At 43.9% G+C, this 15,454-nt stretch overlaps 1 protein-coding gene across 2 annotated transcripts in view; it reads left to right on the top strand.

The window, feature by feature from the left end:
• Positions 1 to 15,454, top strand: part of LOC144275810 (B-cell receptor-associated protein 29-like) — a 53,962-nt gene that overhangs the window by 20,766 nt on the left and 17,742 nt on the right. For both annotated transcript variants that reach the window (XM_077835352.1, XM_077835351.1), the window contains exons 5-6: positions 1,001 to 1,136; positions 7,649 to 7,760. In XM_077835352.1, coding sequence (XP_077691478.1) covers positions 1,001 to 1,136; positions 7,649 to 7,760 — 248 coding nt within the window. The remainder of the gene's footprint in view (positions 1 to 1,000; positions 1,137 to 7,648; positions 7,761 to 15,454) is intronic.

Below are 15,454 nucleotides of genomic sequence, written 5' to 3'. Positions count from 1 at the left end.
TTTAACCAACCTAACTGTGTAGTGTAGACCAGGCATAAAAGGTTAACAGGTCTGTTAACGCTTCTCCCCAGAACAAGGGTGAGGCAACCACTTGGATTTATGAATCCAGGCAGCCATCTTACAAAGTAATTTTTGCTCACTGCTGCCTTCAGCTTTAACAGAACCAGTAACATATTGCCGAAAGGCTCTGGTAATGTAAGGAGGGAAAGATGCATCAAAATGAAGTGGAAGTTTGTGGGTGTTCAGAATAAAGAGGATCTTTGAGAACCTGAATTATACCACTTAGACTCAAGTGTTCTTTTGAAGCATTGGTAGGGAGGTGAAATTGGTGTGTGTTCCTTGTCAGAATTATGGGGAGCTGTCATATTTGGATATCTTGGAAGTAATTATCACTTTAAAATGAAAAACTCTCAGACTTTGTCACACTTTTGTCAACGTGTGTTTTTGTATTTTATTATTTGTGTTAATACAAAACAAATGTTTAGATCCAAAATCATCAATAGAATACATGGGATGTAATATGCAAAAATTACAAATACATTTTAAAATTAAATTGAAAAGTGCTTTTACCCTTGCCTCCTACAAGGGTTCTTATACCATGCTTATTACCATAATATCTTAGCACCTGAATCTTGAGTTCAGGATTCTATGTTTCTTCTATAACATTAAATAACAGTACAAGCACCTTCAACCTTGTAAGCAGTGGAGGTCCCTGCCCCACTTTTTAAATATGTGTAATGTTATCCTTTGGAACAGTTGACATTCAGAACTGGAATTCAGGTCCTGAAAGGTTTTTCACTTTTCAAGTCCTAATTTTAACTATTTGTCAACATTAAGCTTATGCATGTGTCCTATTAATTTAAGATCCTAAACAGTCTCTTAAATTTATTTATAGAAGCATTTTGTTCACCTTTACATCTAAAATAAATCTTAACTGAAAGCAAAGAATCCTATTAGGAAAAGTAATGATGCTTAAATTCTCACTGTGTTTCTTCCTCAGTGTATTGAGACGTACTGTCACCCTTATTACTCAGTTGGCAAAAGAGATGGGAATTCAGGTAGCTATGGAAATTCAGGTAGCAAATACTAATGAAGCTGCCAGAAAATACATGGAGGAGAATGAAAAATTGCAACAGGTATCTTAATTACCTTTTTAATTATCTTTTTTTAAAAGGAAATAATTACAGCAAAAACTGTATGAGCTGTAAAACCCATAGGGTATGTCTACACTGCAGACACCCATGGCTGGCCCATGCCAACTGACTCATGCTCGTGTGGCTCAGCCTAAGGGGTTACAGTCCTAAAGCCCAGACTCCAGCCTGAGCCCTAAAGTCTACACTGCAGTTAAATAGCCCCTTTGGGCTCCTCTCAGTTGTGGAGCTGCTTTCTGGGTGGGTTCGCCAAACATGAAAACCATTCTTCTGCATAGTTCAGCCCACTAACTACCCATCATTTGTATGGCTCCGTGCTATGATGCCAAAATGTTAATAAGGGTTCTTTGTCTCAAAAACTTTCCATCTCAGTCAGTGATGCGTTCCCTGGGTAAGTGCTCTCTTCTTAGTCTCCATAGGCTTGTGTAGCGTTTCAGAGCATGTTTGCCCCTACCCTGGCTTTTAGGTACCAGCAGGAGGGGATGAGCTGCATAGGTTTCAAGATTTCCACTCAGTTTATGGCAGTTGTTTGACCCTACCACTGTGGTTACCTCCTCATGCTTCTAGAACAGTGGTCCCCTAATTGTGGGACATGCCCCTCAAGGGGGACACGGACAAATGTTCGTGGGCGGGGGTGGGGCACATGGTGGGGCCCGGGCCAGCCCCCACAGAGGTCAGGGAGAGGGAACCATGCTTTCAGCCCCACTCTGCCCCCAGGCGCAGTTCCACCCCTAGACCATCTCTGCCCTCATTCCCTCTCTGTCCCCAGGCCAGCTCCATCTCAAGCCCCAGCTCCTACCCCATCTCCAGTTCTGCCCCCAACTCTGCCTTCAGCCCAAGTTCTGCTGCTGAGGAAGCCTTAGCTGTGCTGTAATGGAAGGGGGCATGGATGGATTCCCTTACTGGTAAGGGGGGGTGGAACTGTAAGAGTTTGCGCACCACTGTTCTAGAACAACGTGCAAGAGGGGGATGTGCTGGAACTATGAGTTTCATCCCCTATGATTTTAATTAAAAAAAAAAAAATCTAATTACTGTGATACTATTGGATATCACAGGTTCAACTGAATTGGAATGCATGGAAGACCTCCAAGGAACAATTAAAGGCTATAGGAAATGGTGTAGGTGATTCTGTAGATGGCATTATTTCCTGTCAGTATTGAGCTAGGTAGAGGGACTATTATGTTGATGGAAGTGCCATGTTTCACAAAAATAGAGAAATGAGATCCTGACCACTTGTGATCATGAAAGGAGTATTTGGATCTTTACTGGTAGCAGAACCTCTACTCTTAATCTGGCCAAATTCCAGTTTAGACAGTTATATTCTCTCTACTTAAATTTCTTCTGCAGTTGAATTTTACTAAATTTGTATGGGGTTTTTTACTGTTTTTTTTTTTTAAACTCCTTCATGCATTGTGGTGTTACATTAAATGTTTAGATCACCCCAGAGGTGGTTATATTTTAGTAGTGGCTGATGTGATTGATATCTCTAGTTCGCATTTCTTTCTGCACAGGATTTTTGAAACACACATTTATATAGCACTCTTCTTAAAAGCTGTTGTTCACTCATAAGAACAGCCATATTGGGTCAGACCAAAGGTCCATCTAGCCCAGTATCCTGTCTTCCAGCAGTGGCCAGTGCCAGGTGCCCCAGATGGAATGAACAGAACAAATAATCATCAAGTGATCCATCCTCTGTTGCCCATTTCCAGTTTCTGGCAAACAGAGGCTAGGGACACCATCCCTGCCCATCCTGGCTAATAGCCATTGATGGACCTATCCTCTATGAACTTATCTAGTTCTTTTTTTAAACTCTGTTCTAGTCTTGGCCTTCACAACATCCTCTGGCAAGGAGTTCCACAGGTTGACTGCATTGTGTGAAAAAATACTTCCTTTTGTTTGTTTTTAAATCTGCTGCTTATTAATTTCATTTGGTGACCCCAAATGAACCCCTAGTTCTTGTGTTATGAGGAGTAAATAACACTTCCTTATTTACTTTCTCCACACCAGTCATGATTTTATAGTCCTTTATCATATCACCCCTTACTTGTCTCTTTTCCAAGCTGAAAAGTCTGAGTCTTATTAATCTCTCCTTTTATGGCAGCCATTCCATACCCCTAATCATTTGTGATGCCCTTTTCTGAATCTTTTCCAATTCAATAATTTTTTTTGAGATGGGGCAACCACATCTGTGACCACATCTGCATGCTGTATTCAAGATGTGGGCGTACCATGGATTTATATAGAGGCAATATATTTTCTATCTTATCTTCCTTTCTTAATAATTCCCTACATTGTGTTAACTTTTTTTGACTGCCGCTGCACATTGAGTGGACGTTTTTAGAGAACTATCCACAATGACTCCAAGATCTCTCTCTTGAGTGGTAAGAGCTAATGTAGACCACATCATTTTATATGTATAGTTGGGATTATGTTTTCCAATGTAAAGTAATGCACATTGGTCAACATTGAATTTCATCTGCCAATTTGTTGCCCAGTATTGTGAGATTCTTTTGTAGCTCTTCGCGGTCTGCTTTTGACTTAACTATCTTGAGTAGTTTTGTATCATCTGCAAATTTTACCCCCTCACTGTTTACTCCTTTTTCCAGATCATTTATGAATATGTTGAATAGGACTGGTCCCAGTACAGACCCCCGGGGGACTCCACTGCTTACCACTCTCCATTCTGAAAATTGACCATTTGTTCCGACCCTTTGTTTCCTATCTTTTAACCAATTACCAATCCATGAGCAGACCTTCCCTCTTACCCCATGAAAGCTTACTTTGCTTAAGAGTCTTTGGTGAGGGACCTTGTCAAAGGCGTTCTGAAAATCTAAATACATTATATCCACTGGATCCCCTTTGTCCATATGCTTGTTGACCACCTCAAAAAATTCTAGTAGATTGAGGCATGATTTCCCTTTACAAAAACCATGTTGACTCTTCCCCAACAAATTCTGTTCATCTATGTGTCTGACAGTTTTGTTCTTTACTATAGTCTCAACCATTTTGCCCGGTCCTGAAGTCAGGCTTACCAGCCTATAATTGTCGGGATCATATCTGAAGCAATTAGATTACATCCACAGTTAGTAGTTCTGCAATTTCACATAAGAGTTCCTTCAAAACTCTTGGGTGAATACCATCTGGTCCTGGTGACTTATTACTGTTTCATTTATCAGTTTGTTCCAAAACCTCCTCTAATGACACCTCAATCTGGGGCAGTTCCTCAGATTTGTCACCTAAAAAGAATGGCTCATGTTTGGGAATCTCCCTTACCTCCTCAGCAGTGAAGACCATCTGAAAGGATTAATTTAGTTTCTCCGCAGTGGCCTTATCAACTTCCAGGGTTGCCCAACACTTTGCTTGAATGAGCTCATGTAATAGCATGAATTGATTTAAATCAAAGGATTTAAATAACCGATTTTAATAATGATCTAAATAATAAATTTTAATAGTGTTTTGCTCATTTTAGTCATACTTTTAAGTTATTTCCTAACAAAGTTGATTCTCATTGGTTGGTAACCATTAAAACATGTTGATGTGCAACTAAAGATGTTTCTTTTTGCTAACAATACACTTATTTAAGCAATTATATCGCTTAATTTATATTTAGGTTAATGATTTATGCATTTATTTTTTACCAGATGAATTTTTATTTGTGATTTGTGTTAAGCTCTATTTGGATGGAAGTTCAAAGTTGATTAAAATGCACAAAAACAGAATTTAATTATTTTATTAAATCTACCTTTAAATATGCTGGATACACTATTTTTATGTATCAAAACATGGTTTGCCTTTCAAACTAATTTATTAAACAAAGGAAATATCTGTAGTTAGTAAATTGAACTGATTAATTCTGGTCACCATGTCTTTCAGAGTTTTAGAACTTGTAAATCTCTTCCTCTCACACTTTGTTTTCATTCATAGATTGGAAGAGAAAAAGAAGTTTCATGCTTTTTCAGCTCCCAGTTGGTTTCCTAACTCTGAATGAACTAGTCATTGAACTGAACTAGTTCAATAAACTGAAATGAGGAAAATGGTCTTTCTGCACTTGCAGAAGAGGCCACTGCTATCAAAAGCTGGCTTAGCACTTCAGCAAGCTGTGATTCCAAGTTGCTTAGCCAGTGACTTCCACCAGTTCAGTAGTTTGACTTTCATTAAAGCTTGGCAGCAAATACAGATTGCTTAATTGTATTTTTTAGTATTTAAATTATTTTAATTCATTAAGTTTAGGCCTTCACATAGATTAATTTCAAATTTCATTGTAAATATATTCATTTTTTAAAAAGAGATCTGTTTTCAATTTTAAATAAAAATCCAATTTAAACTAAAACTAATTTTTATTTTTTCTTAATTTTTTTAATCCACCATGTCATATAATCACTTACACAAACATCTAGTATTATGTTAGCTATTGGCATGGTAGCTACTTTCATTATGGCTGTTACCTGGGGATTAGCTAATTTGTTTATACACTTACAATTTAAACTTTTCAAAAAATATTGTTTTAGGAAAAGTAGAAACAAAAGGTTTAAAATTTGCCATTTGAAGTAATCCTCTGGCTGGTTCAATACGCAGTATTGTTAAGGAAGGAAAATTAATTTCATCAGTACTGTGTAACATAAGGAATTTTGCCTGGCACTAACTAGTTGGATCTTTGTAGGAAAAAGTTAAGCAAGAAGTCAAAAATACAAATTTTGGCAGTTTTGTTTCACAACTGAGATTCTGTTCAATAAAACACATTATCAAAATAAAGTTATCTAGGGGTGTGTTCAAGTGTACCTTCAGTGTAAGTAGGTGGTAACAGCTTGTGGAGCCAGGAACCATAACTGTTTTACTGGTAATTCGGGTAGGTATCTTGTAAGGAAATAAGGTCAGTAGAGTGGATTGTAGGCAAGTCCTTTTGTGTAGTCCATGGTTGTGTGTGTTCATGGAATTTGGCATGTTGCCAAACTGCCACAATCCCGTGTTTTGGCTGGGATATCTGCCATTTTGCTCTAGCCAGATGTCTGACATCTTGCATTTTCTGTCCTGCTGGGTTGTGGCTGCAGCTTCATCTTCCTCTTTCTGTGCTGCTTTCACTACAAAGGGGACTGTGTTACATAAGAAGTACATTCTCCCCTCTTGCGAATAACAGAGTCAGAAAGCAGAGTAGCCCTCCTGGCTCTCAGGATCTTCCTTGCATATCTGTGGAGGGGGGTGTGTGTGTGCCCTGAGGGGAGAACTGTGGCAGCCAAGGGCCACGCTGGTGGGTTGCAGGTGCCAGGCAGAGCTCCATCCCGCTTGGGATGCAAAGCATACTGACTACTCCAACATTTTATTTGGTAGCTCCTCTTTCACCCGTCTTGGATGATTTCCCAAGATTTTTATCAAGGGCCTTTGCTCTTTCTCCTGAATAGTCTGAGCAATCTCATTTGATCTCATGGGTTCAGCTCTTTTTCCTATGTACTTGACTCTTGTATCTACCTCTTTACTTTTGAATGATCTCCTCCACCCTCTGTCGCTCAGCACAAGAAAATGTGTTGCTCCTTTTCTTCACCTAGAAGCTTGCCTCTTCTCCTGCTCTCCTTAAATGGGACAGTTCACGTTCATGTGTTTGATGTGGGAGGTCAGATGAGCAGAGGATTGAATTTCTTTGAAGGGAGAATACTGGGGAGGGAGGAGTACGCGCATGGGAAAGGAAGTTGCAGGAGAAATGAGGAAAAAGTCACAAGAAACAGTGACTAATCCTGGATATTTTATCATTTGGTAATTAAGGCACAACTGTTTAATTGCTTGAAATGAAAAGATTCATAATAGCAAGTACAGTAAGTACATAACTTTTATTTAGTGCCTAATACGGCTTTTGGGGGGACTTCCAGGTGCTTAGCATTTCTGGAAATCAGATAAAACTGTATTTAAGTACCTAAACATCTTATAAATATAAAAGGTTAAGTGATGACTTGATCACAAAATACAAATATTACAAGGGGAAGAGATTTCTGATAATAAATAATTATTTTATCTAGCAGATAAATGTTTGGAAGCTGCCCCTGGACAAATTCAGAGTAGAAATAAAGGTACAATTTAACAGTGAAGGTAGCTAACCATTGGAGAAGATGTGGTAGATTCCCTATCACTTGCGGTCTTTAAATCAAGACTGGATATTTTTTTTTTTTTTCCCAAAGAGATGCTATAGTTTAAACACATTATGGGTTTGATGCTGAAATTATTAGGTGAAGTTCTTTGGCCTATGTTATGCAGGAGGTTATAATAGACAATCCTAATGGTCCTCTTCAACCTTAAATGTTATCACTATATTTATGGATGCATCTGTTTGGGATGGGTTTTTTTTCCCCCCCAGAGGTGCTAATCTTTTCTTGCTTCTTTTTGACATCAGTGTGAATTGAAGACATCCAGCACAATATAGGATCAGGGCCAATGTTCTTTGGTCATTTGTATTAGTATCGAGCAGTAATTTAAACTAATACTAACTATATCCACAATTTTTTTTTTGATAGGCATTGAATGAAAAAGGGAAGTGTGAAAATGAACAGGCACTAGAAGAAGACAATAAAAAACTGAGGCAAGAAACTGAAAAACTGAAAGCGGAATTAAAGAAAACTTTGAATGGTAACTTTTTTTTTAATTGCTTTCTTTTTAATGAGAATGACTTGGCATTCTATGCCTCAAAGCTTAGCAGTTTGGTCCTTAAATTCAATAGTCTAAGAAATGTCCTAACAAATATCAGATTCCTCATATTTATATGTTCAAGTAATTTTGATTTTATTTCCTTTTTAAAAAAAATAAATTAAGCTCACTTGATCAAATAATCCCTGGTGTAAGTCAGGTGAACTCCACTTACTTAAATGGAATTTTGAGACCTTTGTAAGCAGGTGCTTTTGGGCCAGTATTTCAGGTACAGTCAATGTCACTTTGTCTTACAGTAAACATGTGTTATGCAAAGTTGTACATTGTAAACAATTATAATGTAACTAAGGCACTAGAATTATAACCTTGAGCTGTTTTAATTCAGTGGGGTAGGTCTTGATATCAGTTTTATACTGTATAAGAATGCACTTTACAGGTACCAAGATGACCTTTCACATCTTGTAATACATAACTAGGCTTGGAAACTTGTGATTTTTACTTTTTTAAAATTTTGGTGGATAGTATTGATTATTTTAAAGCATTTTTGTTATCAATTTAAATTTTCACTTGTCCTATGCTGGATGGTGAAAGCATAGGGCTGTAACGCCAGGTACCAGTGCATTAGTCTAATGTTGTTGTTTTTCATTCTGGTTAACCACTGGAGTGGGGCATGGTCCATGACTAGTGTAAATGGGCCCCCGAGGAGGTAGTACCACAGGGCATCACAGGCCCATTTCACTGTTAGTGCTGCTTTCTCTATTACTGGATAGTTATTCTCATGGGGGAATAATTTCCAGCTAAAATATAAGACCAGGTGGTCTTCTCTGTTGATTTCTTGGGAAAGGACAGCCCCGAGCCCTACCTCTAAGGCCTCCGTGTGGAGGATGAAGTCACAGTCGAAGTCCAGGCTATATAGGACTGGCACCTGGCAGAGGCACTCCTTGAGTGTCCGGAAGATGTCTTTGCATTCTTGGGTCCACGGCACGTGCCGGGGGCTGTCCTTAGTCAAAAGTCCCGTCATGGGGCCTGCAATGGAAGCGAACTGGAGAATGACTTGCCGATAGTAGCCAGCGAGCCCCAGGAATTGTCGCACTTGGTGTTTCATGGCGGGCAGGCCGCCAGTGCTTGAACCTTCCCCACACGGAGTTTCACCCGTTCTCTCCCTATGGCGTATCCAAGGTACGTTGCCTCTTGCTAGCCAATGCTACATTTTTTGGATTGGCCGTTAGTGCCGCCTTTCGCAGGGATCTCAGGACCGCAGTTACCCATTCCATGTGGTCCTCCCACTGGTGGCTGTAGACTAAGACATCATCCAAATACGCCGCTGCATAGTCTTGATGGGGCCATAGGAGGCGGTCCATTAGTTGTTGGAATGTCGCCGGGACCCCATGGAGGCCGAAGGGCATCCAGGTAAATTGGTAAAGTCCCGTTGGGGTGGTGAACGCCATCTTCCCCTTAGAGATGGGGTCGAGAGGGATCTGCCAGTATCCCTTACTGAGGTCGAGGGTGGTGATGAAATGGGCCTCCCCTAGGCAGCCAAGCAGTTCATCCACATGGGGCATAAGATATGCGTCAAACCTTGAGATGGCATTGACCCACCAGAAGTCTATACAGAAGCGCTGTGTTCTATCAGGCTTGGGTACCAAGACCACTGGACTGCGCCACTCACTCTGCCATGGCTCGATGACTCCTCGGGCTAGCATGGCCTGTACTTCCTCCTTGACCTCCTGCCGCATTCGGTGCAGCAGGGGCCTAGTCGTCTCCCGGACTACCTTCCGTGGTTCAGTCTGGTTGGCATGATGGACCAGGGTTGGGTAACTGGGTAGGACTATAAAAGTTCTCCTGAAAGCCTGCAGGAGATATTGGACTTGCTTTCGCTGCTCCTCCATGAGCATGTCGCTGAGCTGGTGGCCTGCAGGGCCCTCTGTCAGGGGCATGCAGGGACCCAACTCAGGTTCTAGCAGGTAAGGGTTAATAGGCCCTCCCACCACCATGTCAATAGATTCACATGATATCACTGGGTCATCTTGCGCCAGTCGGACTGGTGGACCTCACAGGTGACGGGCCCGACCTTCCGGACCACCTCATAGGGTCCCTGCCAGCAGCTTCGATTCGCTCGACAGTAGGAGGAGCAGGACCCGATCATTGGGCTCAAAGACACGGACCCGCGCTTCCTGGTTATAGGTTCGTTCCTGGGTTTCCTGTGCAGCTTTTAAGTTTTCGCATGCTAGGGCTCTGGCCTGAGTGAAGTGCTCCTGGAGCTGGAGAACGTACTTCAGGAAGCCCTGGGTTGGCGATGGAGACTGCTCCCATGTCTCCCACATTAAGTCTAATAGGCCCCACGGGCGGTGGCCATATAGTAGCTCGAACAGGGGAAAATTTTGTTGATGACTGGGGTACCTAGCAGATTGCCAGCAGTAAGAGTGGGAGTAGCTGGTCCCACCAGCATAGCTCCTCTGGGGAGTACTTGCGCAGCATTTCCTTCAGGGTCCAATTGAATCGTTCCACCAGCCGGTCAGTCTGTGGGTGGTAGACGGAGGTGCATAACTGTTTAACTCCCAGGAGCTCGCATACCTGCTGCAACAGTCGGGAGGTGAAGTTGGTGTCCTGGTCCGTTAGGATTTCCCGGGGCAGGTGCACTCGAGCAAAGACCTTCGCTAGTTTGCCGGCAATGGTTTGGTTGGTGGTGCTCCGCAATGGCACGGCCTCAGGAAAACGGGTGGCATAATCAACTATGACCAACACATACTGGAATCCCATGGCACTTCTCGGGAGCGGATTCACGAGGTCCATGGCCACCCGCTCAAATGGCATCTCCACTATGGGCATGGGAACCAAAGGGTCCTTGGGTACCCCTGGGGGAGCCACTAATTGGCACTCCGGGCAGGAGCTACAATAGTTTCTCACCTCCTGGTGAATGTCGGGCCAGAAGAACCGCGTCAAAATCCGGGCGAGGGTCTTTTCATGGCCCAAGTGCCCTGCGGCAGGGATATCATGTGCAAGCTTCATTACTGCTCGGCTGTGGCACCAGCAGCTGGGTCCATGGTTCTTCCGTGCGGGGTTTCCATTCCACCCCAGTAAAAACTGTCATGGCATAGCTCAGAACGGGGCCCTGATTTGTGCTATGCGGGTCGATCATGGCCCCATCGACAGCGACTGGTTGTCTGTAGGCGCCACTAAGGGTGGTGTCTACTCTTTTTGATTGCAGCAAAAATTGGTATTAAGTCAGGGTTCGACAGCCAGCCTAGGCGGGGGGTCCACAGGTTCCTCAGTCCCTCCCTCAAGTTCCGGGTCCACCACCTCCTCCTCCAGTTGGACCTTGGGGCAATCCCCTTCCAGTGCAGGGATCGAGCGGAGGATCTCCTTGAACGCCAGCCAGTCACGCCCCAGAATCACCAGGTAGGCTAATTGAGGGGCCAGGCTGACGATCATCCGTCGTGTGACCCTGGCTACCGTTCGTGGGATCTGGGCACTGGGGTAGGGCCGCACGTCGCCATGGATGCATTGCAGACGGATCGTCCCCAGGTGGGGGTCGGCCCAGGGCCCCAAGGTCTGATGGATTAGCGTCTGGCCACAGCCCAAATCAGTCAGGGCCAGGGTTGCGTGGTCCCCGACAACTACTGGAACCATGATCTTGGGGACCTGTGGCAGCCGGGCCCAGGTCTCTCCCACACAGATGTGGCCGAAGCTGCATTCCATCTCAGTGCAGTCACACTAGAAGTATTCATATTTCCCACATAAAAAACAGGGCCCAAGTTCTGGGTGACCATCCCGGGTGGGGGCTCCCATCAGGCCCCTGGGGGGACTCAGATTGGTCCTCGGGACACTCGGCATGGGAGGATGGCACAGATCCTTGTTGAGGTGGGAGTTCAGGGCATCTGGCCCGGAGCGAGCCTCTTGCCTGCAGGAGAGACTCCGAACTTTGGTCTGAGCCCCCTTTCTTTTCAGGATTAGGGCACTCTGGCCCTGGGGGGTGGGCTCTGGTAGCTGGCCCCACCAGCGCTTCGGCCACGAGGAAGTCTTCCATCAAGGCAGCGGCTAGCATTGCTGGCTGATGGCGAAGCACCCAGACCCTTCCTCGTGCCAGGAAGATGTAGACGAACTGTTCTAAAATAATTTGTTCCGTGACCTCGTCCATGGTGGTCCTCTCCGGCTGTAGTCACCACTTACATGCTTCCTTCAACTCTTGGGCCACCAACCAGAATCTGGTGCCTGTGGGGTAGGTTTGGCTCCAGAACCACTGCCGAAAGGTTTCCGGGCTGACATCCAAGGCGTCCAGGATTGCTGCTTTTACCTTGCTATAGTCCCTTGCATCCTCCATAGACAGCCAACTGTACACTGTTTGGGCTGTCCTGGTTAAGTATGGGGCCAAGAGAGTGGCCCGTTTGGTCAGGAGCCCACCCTGAAACCAGCGCCACTCTTTCAAAAACTACCAAAAAGGCTTCAGGTTTGTCATCAGGTCCCATCTTAGTCAGCCGCACCAGTGCAATGATGCGGGGTGACGAGGCTGGGGCACCGTGGGGCGAGGCAGTACTATCGTCAGCTGCTGCAGGCATTGCCGCTGTTGTTCCTGGTTCTAAACCCCCAGGTCCCGAATCAGCTGCTGTTGCTGTCCTCTCAGCTGCTGGAGCTGGGCCAGCTGCTGTCGCTGCTGGCTCTCGGTCAGGAGCTTGATGAGTTTGTCCATATCCATGGCTTTTTCTGGGGTACATTCACCCTCCCCCCAGACCCTTTCTCACAGCAGTCGAGGGATCATGCCCACATTCTCCACCACATGTAGAGAGGTTAGCTGGGGCTCGTCTCTCTCCAGGGCAGCGGGGAACCACACCGCCTCACTAAATTCGGGAAGATGTCTTGTGGGGACTTAATTCGGCTGTGGGAGTCTTCCTCTGCGGCCCTTGTGAGGGCAGAACTAAACACAGTAAGCCCAGGACCTAGGTCAGGGCAGGGCAATGGTGAGTCAGGCGCTCAGGCCCTCAGGCAGGGGTTGAGCAACCACAGTATATAACAGCAAGCCCAGGCCCTAGGTCAGGGCGGAGCAATAGAGAGTCAGGCGTTCAGGCAGGGGCTGAGCAACAACAGCATATAACAGTAAGTTCAGGCCCTTGGCTCTGAAGGGCTTGAGAGGGGGGAGACTGACACCAGCAAGTTGGGTGGCAGGGGGGACTCAGGCCCTCCCACTCCACTGTGGCCCTAGCAGCAGCAGAAGACCTGCTGCGGCCAGGATCCCCACTGACTCAGCAACACAATGACATGGGTTCTGGCAGTGCTGCAGCCAGACTAGGGTCAGCTGCTCCCGGTTACTTCCAGACTCCCCCTCTTGAGGTACCTGGGTCAGGGTGGTGTCCTCATTGGGGTCCAGCACCATGGGTTCCTCGGGATAGCTGGCAAGGGGCAAGCTCGGCAAGTCCTCCGGGTAGCTGGCACGGGGCAGGTTGGGCCAGTCCTTGGGTTTATCGCAGGCTGCTGGGGTTTCCCAGTTGCGAGCTAGGCCGGAGGCGTCTGGCCTCCCTGGTGGCTGCCCTCTCAGTGAGCTCTGGGGTCGGGCCTTTATACTTCCGGTGCCATGCCTGACCCTCTAGGGGGCAGGCTCAGAGCTCCCTGACTCCACCCACTCTGATGTCCAGAGGGTGTCCTCTCTCCAGGGTGGCAGGGAACCACACTACATTACTACAAGATTCAAAAAGTTATTTTTATAACTTTTAAAATACAAATTGTCAATATCAGATGTCAAAATATACAATCAAAATATCCTTAAGTTCTCAAGCAGCATTTTTCTTTCTTTGCCTATCTATACATTTTGATTAGCATTGATGGAAACATTTTTCATTAGTTTGTGTGTGTCCAGTTAAATTGACATTAACTTATATTTACTGATACAAATCTTATGCTTCCAAGCCTATGTATAATCTTCCTCCTCATACCAAAAAATGGATGGTATATGAAAAGTTTATTCGGTACAGTGTATCTTTTAAACCACAGATACAAGGTAAGCCTTTACTGGAATTCTGACTCTCTCTCAACTGTAGAGCCATTAGCTTTTTCTTTTCTTTTTTCTTTTTTTTTTAAATGGGGGGATGATGTGCTTTGAAGCATGACACCATATGTTATCAGCTACCATGTTTAAGGTTTAGGCTGTCAGAACTGCTTTCTTGGTTAATTGACACTGAGATAAAAGCAGATTTTACCTGTTTGAAGATGTCCTATTTGGATCTTTCAAGGTGTGTGACATTTATGAACACCCACCCATATGAAATTAATGTTTTAGATAACATCACTTGTGACCTTGCGAAGATCAAATCGACACAATCTAGTCCAAAAATATTTTTCCTTGACGATATACAGAATGCTGTCACTATAAGGTAGCAGTTCTCATGAGATCACAGAGTGGTCACTGCCCTGGCTAGAGTAGTGTGCCTCTGCTACTAGACTGCAAGAATAGAAACTCCAAGTGCTTAATGAATCATAAGTTGTCAGTTCTAAACCTAAAGACAAATTAAAACTGCAGAACAGCTGTTTTTAGTTGGGCTTGGTGCATTAATACATCAAGAATCCATTATTTTGAATGGAGGGGGTCTCCTTTACCCTTTTCCCTGCCAGGCAGGTTTGATTGTGGGTTCTCCCTCCCCTGCTGTTTCCTTACAGAAAGGGAAGAAAGGCTTCCTTTGAAGTGACAAGCTCATTGAAAGGAGAATGTAAATGCACATGTGTATTTATATTGGCAGGGTATAGCCTTAATATATACGATAAGCTTTTTAGCCAGGAATGTAATAGAAAGCTGGGGTGAAAGTAGGTTTATCACATGCCATCTCAGCTGCAGTCCCTGTGTGGGTTTTGGGGGATGTCCTTCAGCTAAAGTGCACCAAAAATAAGTCTCCACAAATTCAATTTAAGAAGTTGTATTGTGAGGAATCAGTTTCTGACCCTGTCATATGCACAGGGTTAAAATATGGTTGTTAACCATGGGGAGACTCCTAGGCACTACAATAATACAAATAATAAAGGTCATCCTGCCAGGATGTGTCTACACTAGATTTTTTTTTTCTTAACCTTGAATTGGTTAATTGCTACTTAACTTGGGGTGCTCAACATGAATGTAAAAGCTAATGTGGGCACACCCCACATGTTTGATCCAGGCTATATTTATTTCAATTTTTATATCAAGTTATTGAGGTATGTCTTGTAAAATTTCAGAATATAACTTCCTTAAAACTGAGCAGTGGAATGTGAAACTTCATGGTTTTTAAAAGTAAGACCAGTGCATTAAAACAAGTTTTTCAGTGCGTTATTTTTAATAATCTCAACTTTGATCTTTCTTATCTGTGTTGCGCTTTGGTGAGCACGTATGACTGAAAAATCTTTGAAAAACCTTCTATTTCTTCCTTTGTATTTGCATAGTTGCAAAGTAATGTCTCTTTGAAGTTTCCTTTTACCTAATCATGACAGACCTAAACCACAAACAAAATTAATGGAAAAACCCTTTATGGTTTTTCCTATCCTTATTTTGGTAAAATCCGGTATGGTTTGACTGCTTTAAAAGACTATGTTTTTGCTCTTTGAATGGCAAATAAACTGTGTACACAGCATATTACACCAAGCGATTCCAGACATCTCTTGCTGTAATATGAAGCTGGTCTTGAAACACTTCGTACATAAGGATGGAATCCCGTGAGTGG

The sequence above is a fragment of the Eretmochelys imbricata genome, chromosome 1 (genome assembly GCF_965152235.1).
Source record: "Eretmochelys imbricata isolate rEreImb1 chromosome 1, rEreImb1.hap1, whole genome shotgun sequence".
In the NCBI taxonomy this organism is placed as follows: domain Eukaryota; kingdom Metazoa; phylum Chordata; order Testudines; family Cheloniidae; genus Eretmochelys; species Eretmochelys imbricata.
This window is presented reverse-complemented; position numbering and strand designations above follow the sequence as displayed.